Here is a 22,926-nt window from a genome sequence, read left to right on the forward strand (position 1 = left end):
CACCCAACTAACCTAACTAACTAGGCCTACACTACTGGATTCGAACCCGCGCTGGTGACCTGATGGGCTGGTCACTGTCCTGGACTTATACTACTATAGAAAATTGGGCCTGATAACTATGACATTGCCCTCATTTTTAAATTTGGCTGAAACACGGCAAAAATTGTAATTCAACGGTGCCCATTTTGCTGTGCAAAAACAGTCTGACTACTCAAAATACACAATTTCTGAATTAAAAACGAGAAATATTTTTTTTTCGTTGCGCAATAGTCAAAATGTTAGCAATGAATAGTCAAAATGTTAACAATGATCGCAAAAATCGGAAAGGGACGAATTGGAAGTACGAATTCGATTTGACGTATTCCGAATGATGTTTTGATTTTTAAGGATCCAGATTATTGCAGTCGAATGAAATTTGGCGTCAATTACAATGAGCATTAAGTTTAAATTTGTGAACAAGGATGCACTCTCATAAAATCACGGGAAATCCCGTCAATGGGAACGTGATTTCAGAATATAACTGTTGTGACCGTTTTCGTCAAATTTTGCCAATTGAAATTTGTCGTCTTACATTACAGGCATTGGATATTTAATAAAATCCAAGATTTGTGTGAAATTTTCAGTCCTAACTTTGTGTGAAATTTTCAGTCCTAACTTTGTGTGAAATTTTCAGTCCTAACTAAACCTCGCGCCAAAATGTTAACAATAAAATACTCAAAATGTTAACAATGATCGCAAAATCGGCTACGGACAAATCGGAAGTACGAATTCGATTTGGCGTAATCCGAATGATGTTTTGATTTTTAAGGATCCAGATTATTGCAGTCGATTGAAATGTGGCGTCATTGAAAATGAGCTTTAAGTTTACATTAATTTTGTGAACAAGGATGCATTCTCATACAATCCCGAGAAATCCCGTCAATGGGAACGTGATTTTATAATATATTGAAGTTGCGAACGTTTTCGTCATAGTTTGCTACATTGAAAATTGTCGTCTTACATTTCAGGCATTGGATATTAGTTGGACTCGGAATTAGTTGCCATGAACCAATGATAAAATCCCCCCCCCCCCCCTCGGTCGATAATGCTGTTCCATTCTTTCGGCTATTTTCAGGGGGGATCTTACTTTCAGAAAACCGGGACGAGGTGAAATAAAGGGAGTTGGGGGATTGAGTCCATAGTTGGTGGTGGGGGTTCTCATGGGCATCACCTCTCCCCCCCCCCCCCCCCCAACACTTTACGACGATTTCTCCTACATTTTAATTTGAAAACTTAATAGAAGTATGGTATCCATTCTGATTTTGGCCAAATTTACATCTTTCAAAACATTAGTCAGCGGTTGGGGGGGGGGGGTCCCGCTACTGATCTTGTTTATTATTATAAGGCCCCCAATTATTGCCGACATTGCAGATCATTGAGTGGAGATAGGCTGGAGACTGTTTTTTTTTTCACTCTCAAAGTATCATTTTCCCAATCGCTCCGTATCGTAATGTAAAAGTGCCAAACATATTTATCAGCGAAATGTTAGGTCCCGTATTGCTATTAAACGTATTTTACCCACGCGCCGTGAGGTTTTGTCAACTATATTCAATTTTTAAAGCCAATTGCCGAACAGAAGTCGATATTTTGGGCGATAATGAGCCACCTTTTTTTCATTTGTTTGGTCAATATACGCGCAGGCCTCTGCCTATTCGTGTACTAGCATACTTACGTTACGCAACAATGAACACTAATAATGTAGGCTTCTTTTTTTAAAAATGCATCGGGTGCGTTCAGGGGCGGATCCAGGAATTTTTGCGGGGGCGTCAGATGTTTATATCCGATTGTTGAGGACAGGCAGGCCCTATCATTGTTATATTTTATTAACAATTATACACTTTTCTTGTGAAGCCCGGTTCATACTCGGCGCGAAAGCGAACGCGAATTTGTGACGTCGTGGCAAGTATTCGCGCTGCGAATTCGTAAAAGTTGAACATATTTCAACTGGGGCGAATTTCGCAGCGAATGTTTTATAACGTCAAATTCGCTTCGCTTTCGCATGAAGTATGAACCCTTAGTCAGACTGGTGGCCGTGGGGGATGTTTCGTCCCCCTCTGGATCCGCGCCTGACTTCTGCTCTTTGTATTTCGACAGATTAGATACAGATTCTCAACTCCGTCACTATTTCAACATTATCGGGGACGTCTTGAGGAATCTGGAGGAATCCTTGGTTTCCTTACCAGAAAGGAATAAAATAAATAAATATAAATAAGTAAATATGAAATAGGGATCATTTTGGGAGTTCTGGCATAATCTGATGTTTCGACAGTAGTCTGGCTTGGATGGTTTGGAATGTACAATGTATTTCGTTTTAGGTCATAAAGATGGAAACAGAGGGCGCTATTTAGGACACCGCGCAAAAAAATTATGTCTGGTTCCTCCTCTGCAGTCATGAAATATTAGTGATAGGAGGCATATGTGCACAGACTACTGGGTGTAAGTGCAGAGATTTAGTGTAATAAATTACGGAAGCGTTTTTGGAGAAGGCGGCGTTCACAAAAACAAGTAAGCCTTTAGTTAATAAGCCTTCATCTTTTTGTAAGCCTTCATCCTTTGAAGTATTCTTAGAGTATCATGGCACAGTCGCATCAGGACGAGAGCGATGGGATTTTCCTGGAAAACGAACTACCCTCGTCGAAGGATGAAGCCGACTACTCGCTTTCGGTTGTGAATTTGACGCGGGCGGCGGACATTCCGCTGCGGTACTTCCTGCCGAAGATATTCTCGCCCATGGAGGCGAGCATGACCAGGAGTTGTCAGCGAGTGTCGGAGAAGTCCCCCAAGTATAGATTGGTAAGTTGATGGGTTTCTGCGGCTGTATGACTTTTTTTACATCCCAAAAATTGGTCTTGATTTTCATTTTTGTTTGGTTGTTTTGTTAGAAAGAATGTTACAACCTGCGGTTGTGTACAAAGTCTATGGAGAGTCCAGAATATTTTCAAAGTATTTCCTAACAAAATTGGAAATGTAGAAAAATTTCCGTACTGGGCCACCACTTTTTCAATTAATTTTCAAGCGCCAAAAGTTGCATCCTTTATGTTTATTCCCTCCACTTTCCCTCCTCTACTCTCACCCTCTCCTTTCCTTTATTCCTATTTATTAATCTAAGAATACGCTCAAGAAGCGTTTCTATGCCCATCGGTCAACGGTCAACACCAAGAAACTAGACACCCCTGTTGGTCATCACTTCAACCTGCCTAACCACTCCATTTCTGATATGATTTTGCAGGGCATTGAATCTCTTGGCCATCGCAAAGAGTCAGTTCGCCTCAGCAGAGAGAAGGTGTGGATGAATCGTCTTCGAACTATTCAACCACATGGTCTCAACATCCAACTTGGAAATGATTAATCCTTTTCTTCCTCCATTGTCCTCTGTTACAGATAATCCATCTGGTCTTCCTTGTTTGTGTTAACACATCTCCCGCCATCTTTCATCCCTTTCCACCTCTATACTGTCCCCCCCCCCCCCCCCCCGCATCATCCCTTCACTCTCACACTCTTTTGTCCGTTCCCACTCCCTGTGACCTTTGATCCTTCCCCTTTCTGGTCCCTCCCCTGTTTACACCAGACCCCTTGTGGTTTGCCATCTCCCTTTGTTTCTTTGTTCTCTCATCCACCCTCCCCTGCATCTTTCCACACCTTTCCCTCCTAATCCTCCTTTTGTGTTTCTTCTTTCAGCCCTGCATGTTTGTGTGCACCCCCATGTTAATGTATGTATCTCTGTCATTTCTGTTTTAGCCTCTGAAGAAGAACTTGCTAAGTTCGCAACGTCAGGCCACATTATTTTAAGATTTATATATTTCAGGTCCATCCAGTCAGTAAGCAGTTTGCAGCAGTTTTACTTTTTTTCATGTTTCAACTTCTCTGTTGCAGTATCCCTTCGTGGTGATCCTCCTTGCTGTCATGTAAGTTTCATTGTGTTTTGTTTTGTTCCTTCTTTGGATCGTTTTATATCATGTACTAATCAAACTGTTCTCTCCACACTACAGGTACCTACAATTTTGTTTTGCTCTGTCCCTTCAAAAGGCATGAGCAACTCCATTTGACTTGTACTTTTTGTCTTCGTGTTCCTCCACTGATTTATTGTATTAACCATTTATTCTCTCCCTTTCTACAGATATGAGTGACACCATTTGCACTTTCCAACAGCTCAGAAAGGCAAAGGAAAAGGCCTTACGCTTTTCCTACCATCAGGATAACTACAGTTTTTACTCCCTCTCTCGATTTATCCCCAAAGGTTTGCAACTGTCTCACACTCCCTGCTTAGGAAACCTCCCACCACACCTTCAAAGGAGATGGAATCAAGTTCTACATGGTGCCTCTATTAAACTCATCAATATTCTCTCTCAGCAGTGTCAATTTACACGTGAGGACCTCCATCAGAATATTTCCCACCTTGACTCCCAACTCAAATCCAGTTGTTCTGACTCCACGTACAGGAATTTCCATGATGAGATTGAAAGGGGTTTGTCTAACCTTGACTCTGTCCTACTCAACAGGAGAAACAAGAAGATTGGTGGCTTGCTTGCCAAGCAACAGCAACGCAGACACAGACGTTTCAGACGTCCTAGGTCCCCATCTACCACGCCACCGCCAGAACCCCCTGTCAACACTGTAGTTAATCTTTCTTCCTCATCAATATCTGACGCAGAGCACAAACTTCTCTCCAAGGGTCTCAATTTTTGTCCCGCTCCCCGTTCTGTGAACCAGGTTCAGCTCAGCCAAGATCTCACGGAATACTACCGTAGAATCCGCCTGCGTGAGTTTTTCCTGGACAGTGAACCGTGTGAGCCAGAGCCTTTTCGAGTCAAGAGTTCATGGGTACCCCCCAAGAATCGTGTGCCAGCCATAGAGACATATGTTCAAGTTATCAATTCCCAAGTCACTAACCCGGACAACTTCCCCCACAGGACTCATGATAATCTCCCCAGAGAGGAGCGCCTGGCTCTCAACTCCTTGCGCTCTCGCACCGACATCATCATCAAGCCAGCAGATAAAGGTTCAGCTGTGGTCATCATGGATCGTCAGCAGTACATTGATGAGGCCCACCGCCAGTTGGATAATCGCACTAACTATACCCGCCTTGACTCTGACCCCACAGGCACTTTCTGTCAAGATATACAACAGGTACTTGACGATATGCGATCACGTGACCAGTTGTCGAAGAAAGCTCACAAATTTCTTTCTCCCTGTGATTGTAGGACTGCCAGATTTTACCTGCTACCCAAGATTCACAAGGCTGGCAACCCCGGTAGACCCATCATCTCCGGTAATGGCTCACCCACGGAACGCATCTCCCTGTTCATTGACAGTTTTCTCAAACCCCTTGTCCCACAGATTTCGTCATACATTCACGACACCCCAGACTTCCTACGCAAGCTTGAAGGAATCAAGGACCAGATTCCCAGCACAGCCATCATTGGGACTTTCGACGTCTCATCTCTGTACACCAACATCCCACATGAGGAGGGAGTTCGTGCTTGCTCCTTGGCTCTGGCCAAGGCAGGACACACGACTCCTCCCATCAGTGATGTTGGCACCCTCATGAGACTTATACTAACGAAGAACAATTTTTCCTTCCTTGGTGAACACTATCTACAGGTACACGGCACTGCAATGGGCACTCGCATGGCCCCGTCGATGGCTTGCCTCTTCATGGGTGACCTCGAAGAACGCATTCTTGCCTCGGCCCCATGTCGCCCTTGGATCTGGTGGAGATATATTGATGATGTTTTCTTCATCTGGACCAGTGATGAGGACAGTCTCTTGACCTTCACTAACCACATCAATTCCTTCCACAGAACCATCAAATTCACATCGGAGTTCTCGGCTCACCAAACCCACTTTCTGGATGTCACCGTCCGCAAGCAAGGCAACTCACTAACCACTGACCTGTATTCCAAACCCACAGACACCCACCAGTACCTCCACTCCTCCAGCTGTCACCCCAGGCACTGCAAAACTGGCATAGCGTCTAGCCAGGCACTCAGACTCAGAAGAATTTGTTCTAATGATTCCGATTTCTCCCGCCATACACAGATACTGATGAACAACTTGGTGGCCAGGGGTCACAGCTCTCGCCAAGTTCATCGTGCCATTGCCAGAGCTAAATCTATCCCCAGAAATCAAGCTCTCACGGGAAAGGCCCCTGATGCCATGGCCAAACCCATGATTCCCTTGGTTACCACGTTTCACCCCAATCTCCCTCCCCTCCGCAAAATCACTAATGACAATCATCATATCCTCCATACTTCAGATCGCCTTGCCCGCGCCATCCCCAACGGCCCCACATTGGCTTACAGGCGTCCTCGAAATCTACGGGACTTGATTGTTCGAGCTGAAGTCCCATCCTTAGATGCATCCCCTCCCACCCAGCATGGTACTTTCAAGTGCAGTTCCAGATGTGTTGTCTGCCAGATTCATATCCAGGAGTCTGACTCCTTTTCTGGCCACTCTTCTGTCACTACCCACAGAACCATTGGTAACATCACTTGTAACACCTCTAATGTCATATATCTCATTTCTTGCAGGGTCTGTGGAGTGCAGTATGTAGGTGAGACTAAGAATACGCTCAAGAAGCGTTTCTATGCCCATCGGTCAACGGTCAACACCAAGAAACTAGACACCCCTGTTGGTCATCACTTCAACCTGCCTAACCACTCCATTTCTGATATGATTTTGCAGGGCATTGAATCTCTTGGCCATCGCAAAGAGTCAGTTCGCCTCAGCAGAGAGAAGGTGTGGATGAATCGTCTTCGAACTATTCAACCACATGGTCTCAACATCCAACTTGGAAATGATTAATCCTTTTCTTCCTCCATTGTCCTCTGTTACAGATAATCCATCTGGTCTTCCTTGTTTGTGTTAACACATCTCCCGCCATCTTTCATCCCTTTCCACCTCTATACTGTCCCCCCCCCCCCCCCCCCGCATCATCCCTTCACTCTCACACTCTTTTGTCCGTTCCCACTCCCTGTGACCTTTGATCCTTCCCCTTTCTGGTCCCTCCCCTGTTTACACCAGACCCCTTGTGGTTTGCCATCTCCCTTTGTTTCTTTGTTCTCTCATCCACCCTCCCCTGCATCTTTCCACACCTTTCCCTCCTAATCCTCCTTTTGTGTTTCTTCTTTCAGCCCTGCATGTTTGTGTGCACCCCCATGTTAATGTATGTATCTCTGTCATTTCTGTTTTAGCCTCTGAAGAAGAACTTGCTAAGTTCGCAACGTCAGGCCACATTAATTTTAAGATTTATTTATTAATCAGTCAGTTACTTCATCGAGATTTGAACCCCGGACTCTTGCTTGAAACACGAGACTCTTAACCGCTAGGCCGCGCACGATCGCTGTTGCAATAATCTTTGGACTTATTTGAAGTACCATTGAAATAAACTAAATATTCATGAGAAAATAAATATTCATAATGACGTATTGCACTATCATTGGCCGGCTCAAGCGTTGTCATGGTTGTCAATGTCATGCGTATAACGTACCGCTGTCTTCCAGACACTTCAATCAGTTTTGACTGGCTGCTTCAACCATGTTCTGCAGACGTGTGCATCCAAAATGTGCTCTAAAAACACATTTTGCCTAATTTGTTTTCGCATTTACACAGCTTCCTGGATTCCTCGTGAGGTGAAAATTGATGTGTTTGGCGGCAGGTAAAGTGATGGCCCAATATGGAATTTTTTCGGAAATGTTTCTCACTCAGTCCCAGATTCATGTCTTATCGTCATTTTTGCAAGGACTGACCTTCATTGAGATGGAGGAAAAGTCATGGAATCTCATTTTAAGATTTCAATGGGAACCCTGTGCAGTGCCGTTTTCTTTCAATCTGTGAAGGAGGTGCTGGTGAGGCATTTCCAAGGAGACTATTTGCCAGGAGGATTGTGCTGGTCTCCAAGGGATGATCTCAGGGAGGAAGCTGAATCGTGAAGCAGCAACAACAGAGCCCAATTTCAAGGCGCTGCTAAGCACACGATTTTCTGCTAACAGAACCTCCGTCTATTTCATGGAGAACGTAAGCATAAGCACAGCAAAAGGCACGCTTACTACAGAGGAAAAATTTGCTTTAATAACTTAGTGACGTAACAATAGAAATCTCCATGCACGCGCGACCGTTAGCACGTCCACGCCGTGAAATAGTGCTTAAGGTTAGCAAATTTTTTCTGCTATGCTAAACACAACTTTTCTGCTAACTGTTAAGGAGCGTCGTGAAATTGGGCCCAGATCTCTGGTGAACAAGTACATTTGTCTCGTTGAAGGCAAAATGCCAACGGGCACAAATGGCAACTGTTCAGTAAATCTCTGAACCCAAACTGATTTCTTTAGCAAAAGATGAAACAGAAAACATAAAACTGACTTGGGAGAGAGGTAAATATTGAAAAGCACATCTGGTACCTTACATCAACAAGAACATCAAAAAGAAGGTTACAAATGCATTTCAAATGTAAAATAAGCAAATTCCTGAAAACTTAATGGTAATGGACCTCAGCAATAAGCCTTTTCTGAGTTCCAACTGCGCGCATTCGTAACCTGTGACAACGCACATTGTTTGTCTCAAATGCCCTTTGACAGTACCCACAATGCACAAACAGCCTTTTTGTAAAGTCAGTGGCGTGATGATGTCAAAGGCCATTTGAGACAAACAATGCGCGTTGTCACAGGTTACGAATGCCCGGTTGGAACTCCGAAAAGGCTTATTCAAAGAAGCCATCCTGGGACAGTGCACTGTGGACAACCCAAAATGAAATCCACTCCCAAAAATCCAATGCTTCTCCAATCAAAGGCAGTGTCTACTCTCAAAGCATATAAATATTAGCATAGAAAAACCAAAGTCAAACAATGTACAAATTATGTACAGTCTTTGTGTAGCCAAGGGAAGAGTTATTGAAAATTCGGTAGGGCAACTCCTCATGTGGCCGAAGGCTACTTAAAGTTAATATTGATGTGAAGCGAGTGGACTCGGAGAGATGACTAGAGTTAATTCAATGATGATAGTTTATTCACATTTACATGCAGAATATACACTGTGGCTCTCTCGAATATATATACAAAAAACGAGTCAATTCGGGCTATTCACAATGCAATGCGCCACCAAGAGTTTGCCACGGAGAGTTCATTTTTCCCAGTGCATTGTGGGAGATGGTCGGCAAATTCGCAGCGCGGGACATTTGAAATTGTTAGTTTTTCCGGTCAGTGGTTTCGTAAGCGTATGATTCGAGGATCTGTTTGCCCATTTCTTTTCTTGTTATCAATATGGTGTTTTTTGTAAGGTGGCAGAACCCTATGCCCCAATCTATGACATATTAGCTCAAGATGTCTACCGACACTCATTCAAATGAGCCATGTTTTGTCAACCGTAAACTTGAAAAATGGACTCTCCGTGGCAAACTCTTGGTGGCGCACTGCATTGTGAATCGCCCGAATTGGGCATACAGTTAAAGTCTGTGGAATTAAAGAAAACAAAATAGACATTTCATTAGTTTGTTATCATTTAAAATTACATAGCAATTAAATTCAGCATTTACAGCTTATATCTGCAATGTAACTACATGTACCGGTATATATGAATTTATATGTAACAATTGTACCATACAATCCTGAAAGAGGTTCAAAATATTTTCTAAACAAAGTTTCAATGATATGCAACAAATGTATCATACATTGTAACTTCGACACAATTTACAATAAAAATTGAAAAGAAAGATATAAAAATTAGGTGTGTACTCACCGCCTAGGCTGACCAACGGTCGTGCCGCCACCAACCAAAGGGGAAATTGTCCCCAACTTGATGTAGTTGAACGGTAATCAGAGCACTTCTAAAATTGTAGGTGTGGTGTGATCGCAAGCAAGTGGATGAGTGTCTCCAGCAATGCCTTGTCATTACACGAAAGCTAAGCTATGCAGCATGCAATGCAGCTCAGAAAAACTTAACAATATTCTAGAATTTGAGGTATGTTGGAATGTTCCTGATCAATGCAGCTAGCTGTGCTAGAATGTGATTGCAGGAAAGTTAAGGAACCAAGCGAGGGCGTTGCAATAAAAAGTTTCTGTAACTACAGAGGGCGCTAATTATGTTATCAAAGTAATGGCTTATCCTGTTGTACAGCCTATGTACTATGCATGTTATTATTATATAAGAAATGTTACTGAGACCTGTCTGTTGTAAAACACGACTGGTCACATTTGCAAAACTTTGTAAGTGAGTATTGTTTTGTGTAGCGTTTAAATTAATTAAAGCTCACCCTCTTGCACAAAGCTGAAGGTACTTGCTCCATAAACTTTGTCATGCCTCGTTTGCATGATCTGAAATTTTGGTTCAATTCCATTGGTGTAAACTAGAAAGCCCTCAGAGAGCGCAAACCTCTGCCAAGGCTAAACAATACCCCGCCATATTGTCAGTACACCCAAAAGAAATACTCGCATATATAAATGGTGAAGAATCCTTTAAAAAAAATCCTGGATCCAGACCCAGATCCGGATCACTTCCAAAATCTAATCGATTCGTGCAAATCCATCCATAACATATTGAGTTATCAGAAAACAGACAAACCAACCAACCAGCAAACTAACCAAATTTGATGAAAACATAACCTCCTTGGCGTTGATAATGAACAACAGAGTTGTTTACGATCAAATGTATGTATAGTATAGACCCAGTGTGGCGTGGTTGTGAAGGGGGTTCAACCCACCCCACCCCCTGCCACCACCCCCCCCCCCCCCCTGAATTCTCTTTCCCCCCTCCTCAAAAAGAAAAGCAAAAAGAAAGAAGAAAAAGTATTGTAGAGGCCAACACATGTTAATAATCAATTAGGCAAAAAAAAAAAAATACTTCTGCTTCCTATTAGTCAGGTGGCTTAGATCTAATTTTCGTCAAGATCGTGACCGACTGGTCCAAAGCACCAAACTTGGCAGATATATTCTTATAGACCTAGAGAAGATATTTAGAAGGGGTGACACCTGAAATTCTTTTGGGAAGGGTGCCTAATTTGCATAAATCGTTAATCCCTGACGTGTAATATATTTATTCCCATATTTGGGTATATTTCCATTTTTTTATTTTTTTGAAAAGTGTATTTTGGGGATTTTACTTACATATCTTTACTTAAATAACATTTTCCAAAGCATATAAGTGACTGAATAATTATGAGGACATAGTAACGATCCAAAATGGCTACTATTATGACCTAAAATTGCGCGCATTTACCTTGTCTCCAGATATCATCAATTAGTCTTGCCAAACATTAGCATTGATGAACTTCAAATTCACCAAGTAGCTTACTGGTACAGCTACCCTATTAAAACCTTATGCAAAATCATGTGAACTATGATAACATTGTGATATTAAGCCCAGAAAACAAAAACTGGGGAAAAACGAGGTGTCTATAAATTAGGCTAACAAGTAGGTGAAGGGTTGCCTAACATGGAACACTGGAACAAGTTCAAGAAAATTCCCCTAATTATTGTTGAGAAAACGTTTTGGCGTAGAGAAAATTATTGTAAACAACAATAATCTCTTATTTAGGGGGATTTTGTTGAACTTGTTTAAGTTCCCACGTTACCCTTCCCGTACTAGCCCAATTTACGGACACCACATTTTCTCCCCTTTTTTGGTCTTTTGGGCTAAGCATCAAGATGTTATCAATTTTCACTTGATTTCCCACTTATTTTTGTTAGGGTAACTATGCCAGTAAGTAACTTTGTTAATTTGAAGCTCATCAATACCCACGTTTGGCGAGACTAGTTGATGATATCTGAGGAAAAGGTAAATGCGCGTAACTTTAGGGTAAAATAGTAGCAATTGTGGTTCTTTACTATGTCCTCCTAATTATTCAGTCACTTATATGTTTTTCAAAATGTTATTGAAGTAAGAATATGCAAGTAGAATCACCAAAATACACTTTTCAAAAAAATAAAAAAATAAAAATATACCCAAATATGGGAATAAATATATTACACGGCAGGGATTAACGATTTATGCAAATTAGGCACCCTTCCCAAAAGAATTTCAGGTGTCACCCCTTCTAAATATCTTCTCTAGGGCTATAAGAATCTATCTGCCAAGTTTGGTGCTTTGGACCAGTCGGTCACGATTCCGACCATATGCCACCTGACTATATTACATGGCATTCGAAAATAGGGTAGGTAGGTAGGGAATTTTTTTTTTGCCAATTTTTGTGTACAATCATATGGAGGCGTCTGCATGTAGTCAAGGGTAAAAGGTAGAAATTGATGGTTTTGGGTGTTTTTTTCTCATTTTTCCAATAAAAAAAAATTAGGGTAGGGGCTGTCAGAATAGGGTAGGTAGGGAAACAGAAGCAGAACTATTATTTTTTTTGGCCTTAATGTTTGTGAATTTAACAGTAACAACTGTCTGGTGGTGACCAGCATATAAAAAAATGGCCGTGAACATAAAAAATGATTTTCATGAACAATGCCCTCACGCATCACATGATACTCCCCCTCTCCCCGGCCATAATTCCATTATCCAAATACACGCTAGTTTGATTGAATTCTGAGTTTTCAATAAAATCGGTTATACTTCAACCCTTTTTTAGAGTGTTTGTTGAGAAATAATAAAACCTACATGCACCTTTGACATTTAATTCACTGACAATGCACAAAACACCCGACTTCTTCCCCCAAATGGCATAAAATATCAAAGGATGAGTCTTGCCCCAGTAGTCACATGTATAATGAATTTTCCACAAAGAAATTTACTGCATTGACATTTAGTACAAACGCATTTCCAGTTCACCCAAATGGTAGTTTACAGAAGACTTAGTTGGAGAATGTCACATGTTTTCATGTACAGATGTACATCCGTTGAGTAATAGTCAAGGGCAGTACAGACTATGAGTTTTTGGATCATTTCTCTGAATCATTAATTAGATATAATTGTTAATTGGCTCAGTCATGGACATTACGTTTTCTTCCATAACGCTGGCATTGCCAATAATAATAACGGAGTCTTATATAGCGCACGTATCTACCAACAATTAGGTACTCAAGGCGCTGGAAATGTGTGTGGACATGTACATGTATGTTCATATAAAGTTTGCAAATGCTGGAGTACCTGTGTGGTGGCGAGCTCACTTGCGAGTTCAGAATAACTGTTTTTTTTTCGGCGGGGTTGTTGGGGGGGGGGGGGTGTTTAGTGAAATGTAAAGGCCAACAATGACAATAAAAAGACATCAAGAATATGTGAGTTGAATAGGCTGTACAGCACTTTACAATTGAGGAAATGAGGGCACAATGTACTTTCCAAATCCTCCAAAATCCTCTTTGCGAAACGGAGGAAATGAGGCTCTATGGCAAAAGTGTGTGGCTGATTTTAGAGGATGCACTGTGTCAAGGACTTGGGCCGGACCTTATGTTGCTTACACTCAGCCGTGCACAAATGTAGGCCTACATACGGTAGATTATTCTTGAAATCCTCTGCACTGCTCCAGGATGTCACTGGCTCTGCCTCAACATATTGACAGCGATTGCTGGAGGATTTTGCAGGATTGAGGCAGTGGTCACCCCTCCAAGGACCACATTCAAGAAATAACTGATGATTTGGGGGGATTGAGCCTGTATGTAATTTTTACATGGAGGTAGTTGGAGGATTTTGCAGGATTGAGGTTGCATCCTAGCAAAAATGCCTAGGGAGTTAGGGTTAAAAATAATTTTACAAATATGTAAAATGTAGAGACAAATATACATAATGTACATGTACATGTTCATGCATACATGTAAATTTTAGTAAAACCACCTCCCCCCCCCCCCCTAATACTGGACAAATGGCTTGTAAAGCAAATTATATTTTTGGATTGTTTAAATTACTTGACACATTGTTTATAATGAGAGGGTAGGCTACATCATGTACATGTAGCTGTACACGTAATTGCTCTATCCAGCCAGCTATTCAGCATTAGTCTACCGGTAATGATCTCCCCAAGTTTAATGAAGCATCACATTTTCATCAGTTCAGGATAAATGTTGCTTTAATGCGGATATTACTTTTAACAGGTTATACCTATTTTTTTATGATAAAGGGAATATGTGCACACATGTTCATACATGCACAGTGTATATAACGTGCATTACACACAGTTTATGCACAGTATATTACAAAATGTACATTTGTACTGAAAGGCCGCATTATAAGTTCATTTACTGGTTGGCTTCATTTAAAATTTATTTTGATGCATTTTTTTAGCCTGTGGGCTCAGTGCATAAGTGCCTCCTCGAAAACAGGGCGCGTTGGGGGAGACCATCGGGGGAGACATTCAAATGCATCGCCGACAATGCCTGACGCTCACGTGAAGACGCTATGGCTCTGTGCACATTTAGCATTAACAAAACTGCGCGTACTGCGAGCTATAATGCGCACAAACCAGAACGCACTCACTGGTGTGTCCCGTCCATGGCACTCAACAGTGGTTAAAAAAGCCCCCTCGCTTGTTAGCGCACGGAGCTCATAATTCTGTTTATACCACACTGACGTACTGGCGCTTGTGAGCCGGGCAGTGCTATTGTATAGGATTACCCTGTCATGCCAATGAATGGGATGATCGGACCCATTGTGTAGGCCATATGCATGAAACAACTTCCAGTGAGTAGCCATGCTGAATCAGTTTGGGCATTTCACAATGCAGTGCGCCACCAAGAGTTTGCCATGGAGAGTCCATTTTTCCCAGTGCATTGTGGGAGATGGTCGACAAAGTCGCAGCGTGGGACATTTGAGATTATTACTTTTTCCAGTTAGTAGTTTTGTAAGGGTACCGGTATGATTCAAGTATGTGTTTGCCCTTTTCTTTTCTTTTTATCAATATGGTGTTTTTTTTGTAAGGCGGCAGAACGCTATGCCCCAATCTATAACAAATTAGCTCAAGTTGTCTACTGACACTCGTTCAAATGGGCCGTGTTTTGTCGACCGTAAACTTGAAAAATGGACTCTCCATGGCAAACTCTTGGTGGCGCACTACATTGTGAATCCCCCGAATTGAATAGACCTTTGGGCACTCTGGGACCAGCTCTATTAGGGGTTGCCTTGTCTTTTTTTTTTTTTTACCAGAGATGTCTTACACTTTTTTTGTTTTTTTTTGGTGGTACGTGCAACAGTTAACCCTTTAGTCACTTGTGGTGCCCAAAACGCCCTTCTTATTTCTTGCTATTATAGCACCCCAAGCCTGAGCACTCTATGGTTGTATTGATTCTTCATCGAATAAACACAATGTATTACAATGTACTACAGGTGCTATTGGGTTAAATACATTTACAGTTCACATTTTAGTTTTAAGTATACACACAGTGGGTGCCAAGGTCACAAACTTGTAATATGAAGCTCAACCACAAATCTGCGTTGTTGTTTTTTTCAGTGAGGTGCATTTACATCGTAGAGCTATTTTGGAGCTAACTTGCCATAAATTCAGCGTAGCCTGCCGGGCGTATCCATGTTTATACACAAACCTATGGAAACCTCGACATTTCGAACAGCTTTGGTATATGTCCAAAACAGAAACGTATTACGCTCAAAACAGAAACGCACAGTCAGTAAACGAGTGTTCCATGTCGCTCTGTGCTCAAGTGTGTGTGTATGCGCACTTCAATGTTTTTGTCATATTCATGAAACCCCATCTAGATGCAGCCGCACTTTTGATGTTCTGGCATCGCATTTAGAAATCACCGGTGACATTTCATTCCATTCCATCTACCGGTAATTTGTATAATTGTGTTCCTCGATAACGCACATTCTCTGGAGATGTCTAGATGCCCAGGACACATTTGAAAGTACACACCTATTCTGTGCAAGGGCATGAGGAGTTAATGCTCAAGTAATTTAATATAGCTCTGTGATTTACGTGTTCATGTATTTTGTATGATATAAAATTTATGTGTACTTTGAAAAAAGCCAGAAAGCCTGTTCGCTACATATAGATTGGCATTATGGTTAATACAGTCCAACGTGGTCTTTGAGTGCTGTAAATAAAATGTACATGTACATTAAAGGGAATGTACATGATTGGGTTTTGCTGTAAGTTTCAGAAATGAACTATTTTAGGGGTTAGTATAATAGATCAAATATTGTTACACTGACATTTTTGAAGTTTTGTGTTCAAAAAGGTTGAAAAAACCAAGAAAAACAAAAATGTTCAAGTAGTCTGGTTCCCTGACTCCACAAAAGATAAAATGGATCAATTTATAGATGATGGAAAATTGTAAGGCTAGGGAACCAGTCTACATGTAGATGGCCTGCACCCAATCATGAACGTTTACAACCAATAGCAAACAAAATTTGGACTGAAAAAAATGGTAAATTTGGAGCAGTAGTTGAAAAATGGTTAGGTTTTTCCAACGCTGGTCGGCCGACCACCGTTGGAAATGTATACAAAAATTTCATTTTCTTGAAAATGACTTCACACCAGGTGCTATAATTTTACAAGATGCTTGAGACTGTCATTTACCAACATCCTAGTAAGGTATTTCGTAAAAACTTGGTAGTTTTATTTTTCGATGTTTGCAAATGTTGTATATTCCCTTTAATGCTTGAAAATAGCGGAATCAAATATCCAATTTTTGTCACTTAAAGCTAATATACAATATTTGCTTTTTGCTGTTATTTTCAGAAATGAATGTATTTTGGGGGTTAGTATTTTATAGAAAATATTGTTACACTGACCTGTTGAAAGGTTTTGTGTTCAAAGATGCTGGAAAAACCAGGACAAAATTTTTGTTCGTGAAGTCTGATTCCCTGACCCTACTTCAGACGAAATGGAGCAATTTATAGACGTCAAGGAATTGGCAGGTCAGGGAACCAGACTAGCTGGCGCGCATCCGTTATAGGATGGGTAACCAATTGCAAACAAAATGCAGATTATTTAAAATTTGGTAAAATTGGGGCAGTATTTGAGAAAAAGTCAGTTTTTTCCAACGATGGTCGGCTGACCATCGTTGGAAATTCAAAAATTCTACTTTTCTTGAAAATGACAGCACACCAGGTGCCATGATTTCACAGGATGCTTGAGACTATTATTCACTCACAGTCAAGTAAGGTACATGTATTTCATAATAATTTGGTAGTTTTGGTTGATGACATTTGCAAATAATTTATGTTACATGTACAGTCTGTAAATGTGTGAGCATACAATGTATTTGTAGCAAATATCAATTCCTCTGAAATGTATAAAAGCTATGAGACATCCCGTTTTGTTAAAAAAAAAATTAAAAAAAATTGCAAAGTGCTCACTTTAAAACATCTACAATGTTTCATAATTTTCCTGCCAACTGAGGGCGCTGCATCCAAAAAAATTTGGTCGGTCGGGTTGCCGGAAACACAGCATTATTATTATTTGTTTGGCCTAAGCCCCAAGCCACTTCTTCAAGTCTCATTTCTCCATCAATTAAACCCTAACAATCCCCAACCTGTCAAATTCCAACACCAGGGTTTGTTGGAATCTGTGGGAGTGAGTACCGCACTAGTATTAGTAGTAAACTGCTTTACATGGGGTCAGGCATACCACCATAATCAGAGTCCAACAGTTTGCGTGTAGAGTTTGCTGTATGGTGTTGGAATTTGCAGGAATAAGGAATTAAAAAGGTTCTTATTATACATTATAAATCAGTCAAGGGGGTTTAAGGAATGTTAAGAACCCAAAACAATTCTAGTGTGAACACTGCTCATGTTTGTAGTTTTGTTTATCATTCTGATGTGATTACATGTACAGTAGCCTTGGAAAATTTCTGAGAGTTTGAAAATGTATGTGAGTTTATAACACTTGACCTTGAATCACTAAATCATATGTACTCACTTCCGACAAAGCACTGTAGGCGTGCTTTACATTTTTGTACACATGTACTGCACATCTTTATTATGCCAGACGAATTCCCATGCACATTGTACATGTGCTAATGTCATTTGCAGCTGTGTCTGTGCTCAAGAACTTCCGACACGCATAGACAGGACTCTTTATTTGCACACAGTGCATTCATGGCGACATCTGTTTTTCCAGTTGCTTCAAACATCCCTGTGTTTCTTTCTCATTTTTATTTAAACTGATATGTCTGTACGAATGTGAACATGAACATATGGGTCATTCTAGAAATTTGGGGTCCAATATTTTCCTGTCCCTGTTACATCTGATGTCTATAATTCTTGTACAATCCTTAAAGGGGCCATGCGATAAATATTTCGTGCAATTTTCTACTTCTCTTTAATATATGAAAAATATTTGACATCCCTTTTTTTAATTAATTTTTTGAAAAATGCATTTCTTTGAACATTTAAAGTTATCCATGCTTTTCCGGACGTAGTGCACTTCTTTAACCCTAACTTTCCCACATCCTCCAAAATCCTCTTTGCAAAATGGAGGATTTTGCAGGATTGACGCTACATGGCAAAGTTTGGACGATGCATTAAGTCAAGGTCTTGGGCCAGACCTTGTGCTGTTTATGCTCAGCCGTGCATAACTTTAAGCCTAGATTATACTTGAAATCCTCCGCACTGCTCCAGGATGTCACTGGCTCTGCCTCAACATATTGACCGCGATTGCTGGAGGATTTTGCAGGATTGAGGCAGTGGTTTTTTCTCCGAGGACCACATTCAAGAAATAACAGATGATTTTGGAGGATTGAGGCTGTATGCATTTGTTTACATGTAGGCAGGTGGAGGATTTTGCAGGATTGAGGTTGCATCAAAGGAAAAAATGCTGGAGTTAGGGTTAATGCAGTCGCCCTCTAAGAGTGATTATGAATAGCACACTACAACTACCTACCCAGCAAATAAAAAATTCTTTGAAGTCATTCTTAATGATCTTACTCAAATGGCAAATTACAAAGTACCAAGGTAACGGGGACAGGAAAAATGTCACTCTTTGGACCCAAAAATTTATAGGAAATGACTCATGTTCTTACACGTATGTATCATTCTCTGTACCAAAATATTTTGCTGGTTAATTTTTTTTTCTCATGAAAACAGTCATATTTCATTTATTGCTTTTGATAAAATGTACCTCAATAATTTACATTTTATTTCAAGGTCAACCCCAAACAAGACATAAATCAAATAAAATATGCCACATTGATTTCATTACAGTGATTTTATGTTGATTCTAGCGTGTACGTGTATCTTCATTGTATGATTGAAAGGTTTCAAATTCGTCAAATATATTTTATTGGTTTTTTGTTTGTTTCTTTTTTACTTTCTCAGTTGAACACAGACTGGGGGAATAGGATGTCGTCTGTCAAGGAAGGGCCCGGTATCCTGGCGCTGGTAACCGTGGAGAAAAAGTCGCTGGATGAACACAGCGTCGGCAAGGTGGAGAGCCACATCAAAAAGTTGATGAAGGCAACGTCTTGTCAGTTGCTCAGGTGAGAATGAGTTTTTGTGAACACCAGGATTTGGTAGACTTCCTGCACGGCTGAGCATAAACAACACAAGGTCCGGCCTAAGACCTTGACACAGTGCATCCTCCAAAATCAGCCACACACAGCACTGTCAATAGGTTGAGGCAGAGCCAGTGACATCCTGGAGCAGTGCGAAGGATTTCAAAGTATAATATAGGCCTACATTTATGCACGGCTGAGAATAAACAACACAAGGTCCGGCCTAAGACCTTGACAAAGTGCATCCTCTGAAATCAGCCACACACTTTTGCCATATAGCCAGCCTTAATCCTGTAAAATACTCCATTTTGCAACAAGGATTTTGGAGGATTTGAGAAGGTTAGAGTTAACTGGCAAATTTGTCAAAACCATATGTCGAAAGAAATTTCTTTTCATAAAATGTATTAATAAAACAGAAGTTTAAAACAGTGTGAGTGAACTCAATTAGAATAGCAATACCCCAAACTTTAAAGCTTGCTTTTTTTGGGGGGGGGGGGGAGGGTGTGAAAAACACCTTTCTCAAACATACATTATTTTTAAGCTTCATGTAATGCACTTCAGTAAGGAATGCTGGGAATTTCTTGGCTCCCTGTGCCAAAATTCCCGAGACTGGATTTGCTTCATCTTGTCAGGGTCCGGCTGCAAACAGGGAACGAAATCCAAACCCAATCTTGGACCGAGACTAACATCTTCAAGCGAGAGGAACTCACATTGAGCTGATGGTTGCTGGGTTCTGTTTTTCTTTCGTGCAGGTGGGATGCCCAGCATATCCTGCTGTACTTTGAAGCCGGCAACGATTACGACACGTTTGGCAGGTTGTTCCTGGATGAGAAGTTGGATAACTGTGAAGGATTCCGCGTGAATGCCATTGAGCGTGAGTTACATTTTAAAAAAATGATCTTTATGTACCATTCACTTCACTAGATTTATACAATTAACATAGTTAAAAGGCAGTTACCATTCAATCCAGCAGTCCCGCTACTATTAACTTCCCTGCCTGTTACTCTCTCTCTACCACCCAATACCTGCCAAGAACTACATAGTTCAATGGGTTACTAAAAGCCTTAACCCTAACTCTCTAGGCCTTTTTGCTGGGATGTAGCCTCAATCCTGCAAAATCCTCCAATTGGCCTCATGGAAAAATAGCATAGCCTCAATCCTGCAAATTGCTCCATTATTTCTTGAACATGGTCCGTGGAGGGGTGACCACTGCCTGAATCCTACAGCAGTGACTGTCAATATGTTGAGACTTGGCCAGTGACATCCTGGAGCAGTACGGAGGATTTCAAGCATAATCCAGGCCTATATTTATGCATGGCTGAGCAAAAACAACACAAGGTCCGGCCCAAGACCTTGACAAAGTGCATCCTTCGAAATCAGTAATGCACTTTTGCCATGTAATCTCAATCCTCCAAATTCCTCCACTTTGACAACGAGGATTTTGAAGGATTCAGGGCGGTTAGGGTAAAGGTATATGACCAAATGACATGACTTTAATGTCTGCTTTTGTTCTTTGCAGCGTCTATACTGACCAACCCACCCCGCTGCTTTGTGGAGATCGAGACCATGCAAGGCACCCAGACCCGCGACACCCTGACGTCTTTCATTGGGAACTTCTCCGGTGCCTTCAAGCATGTCAACATCCTGGAAATCCAGAGGTTATTCCCGGCCGGCAGCGCCGGCGACGCCAAACAAGGAGACATTCCGCGCCTGGCCGTCACGCTCATGTTCAGCGGCCGGGCCCAGTCGCGCGCCGTGGAAGTCATCAAAGTGCTGTCCGCGGGGGACCAGTGGAAGCCCTACCAACTACCGGAGCCGGTCGCCAGGGAACTGGAGGACGAGAACACGACGTACTACCAGCACGCCGCGCTCAGCCTGCCCCTGTGGGGGGTCAAGACCGGCGCCACCTCGTCCGGCGTCCGGGTAACGCTGTTCGTCAAAGGCGGCACTGACTTTCAGCAGATGGAGGCCTTTTACGGCAAAGTGACCGGGGTCTCCCCCTTGCAACAGAACGGCGGCGCGGCGGCCAAGTGGAGCACGTTTCCCTTGTCCAACCGGCTGGAATTCACCCTTGCCTTCTACCAGGGCCTGAGCCCGCGTGCTAGCGAGAACCACCTCTTGTACTTTCAAACAAACGAGCAGGCCATCGGAGCGGAGAAGCTCGCCGAAGACCACTGGCAGCTTAAAGATCCGGAAAACAACACAGCCGTGCTCTTCACAACGATGAAATAAAACTAGTCTCTTCACAGTAGATGTTTGTTTTTTTATTTAGTGGTACTGTAGAACTATTGAAATAATATTACACCAGTTCTTGCTATTCCATGTTTTATTTTGTGACTTTCAGTAAACCATTTGTTTTTGGTTATTACACAGTCAAATCATGAAGGAATAAAAATTCCTTCATGGTCAAATCTATGTTCACATACCCTATTTAGTGTTTATTATTATTCACAATTGGATGAGGTACTAAAACAGGTGTTTGCATTTTGAAATGGGTGCATTTTGACAAGTAGGGCTGCGTCGAATATACCGAATACTTGAATAACGGATATCCGGATAGTTTTACATGTATTTCCGATTCCAATATTCACAAAACTGTGAGTGGTCTCGAGAAGATGAAAACAAATGTCACCGACATTATTTTAATCGTTTAAGTTTGCATCTTTTCAATATCTGCTAGTCAGCTACCTTGAAAAATATATTGATTCGTACACAATGTTCTTACTTACAGTTAAAGGTACTACATATATACAACATTTGCAAACATCAAAAAACAAAACTACCAAATTATCATGAAATACCTTACTTGACTGTAATAATTTTAGTCTCAAGCATCCTGTGAAATCATGGCACCTGGTGTGCTGTTCTTTTCTAGAAAAAGTGGAACTTTTCTATCAATTTCCAACGATGGTCGGCCGACTATCATTGGAAAAAAACCTGACTTTTTCCAAATACTACCCCCAATTTATCAAATTTAGTTAGTCCACATTTTGTTTGCAACCGGTTTAAAATCCATGAACGAGTGCAAGCCAACTACGTGTAATGTGGTTCCCTGACCTGACAGTTTCCCAACGTCTATAAATTGCTCCGTTGCATTTGAAGTAGGGTCAGGTAACCAGACTACAAGAACAACATATTTTTTCTTGTTTTTTTCCAGCATCTATGAACACAAAACAGGTCAGTGTAACAATATTTGCTATAAAATACTAACCCCCAAATTCATCCATTTCTGAAAATTACAGCCAGAGCAAATGTTGTATATTGCCTTTAAGCTCATCGTCAGCTTTTGATGGGCGCACACAAATCCTGATCGGTAGCACGTTTAATACTCGAATAGCACATGCAAATCTCCAGTGGTTACAGTGTTTGACTCGTGTACGAAGGTGCGTGGGTTCAAACCCTGCCAGGAACATGGTGTTTGTGCCCTAGGGCAAGACACTTAACTACAATTGCCTCTCTCCACCCAGGAGTATAAATGGGTACCTGTGAGGGTCGAGGACCGATTGAGCGCTGATATCGG

The 22,926-nt window shown here is 41.5% G+C and overlaps 1 protein-coding gene across 1 annotated transcript; it reads left to right on the plus strand.

The window, feature by feature from the left end:
• The first annotated feature begins 2,415 nt into the window (after window positions 1-2,415).
• LOC119720544 lies at window positions 2,416-22,142 on the plus strand. The gene is made up of 4 exons (XM_038190249.1): window positions 2,416-2,832; window positions 19,231-19,391; window positions 20,159-20,280; window positions 20,926-22,142. Exons 1-4 carry the CDS (start codon window positions 2,614-2,616, stop codon window positions 21,636-21,638), a joined length of 1,215 nt encoding a protein of 404 aa, XP_038046177.1. The 5' UTR covers window positions 2,416-2,613; the 3' UTR covers window positions 21,639-22,142.
• The last annotated feature ends 784 nt before the right edge of the window (window positions 22,143-22,926 follow it).

Source organism: Patiria miniata, unplaced genomic scaffold, assembly GCF_015706575.1.
Source record: "Patiria miniata isolate m_02_andy unplaced genomic scaffold, ASM1570657v1 HiC_scaffold_9, whole genome shotgun sequence".
Taxonomy (NCBI): domain Eukaryota; kingdom Metazoa; phylum Echinodermata; class Asteroidea; order Valvatida; family Asterinidae; genus Patiria; species Patiria miniata.

Excerpts from the sequence above, each read along its gene's own strand:
- LOC119720544 (XM_038190249.1), top strand. The coding sequence starts at position 2,614 with ATGGCACAGTCGCATCAGGACGAGAGCGATGGGATTTTCCTGGAAAAC. Across the intron at positions 2,833-19,230 it reads AGTCCCCCAAGTATAGATTG|TTGAACACAGACTGGGGGAA; the intron begins GTAAGTTGATGG and ends TTACTTTCTCAG. Across the intron at positions 20,281-20,925 it reads CCGCGTGAATGCCATTGAGC|CGTCTATACTGACCAACCCA; the intron begins GTGAGTTACATT and ends TGTTCTTTGCAG.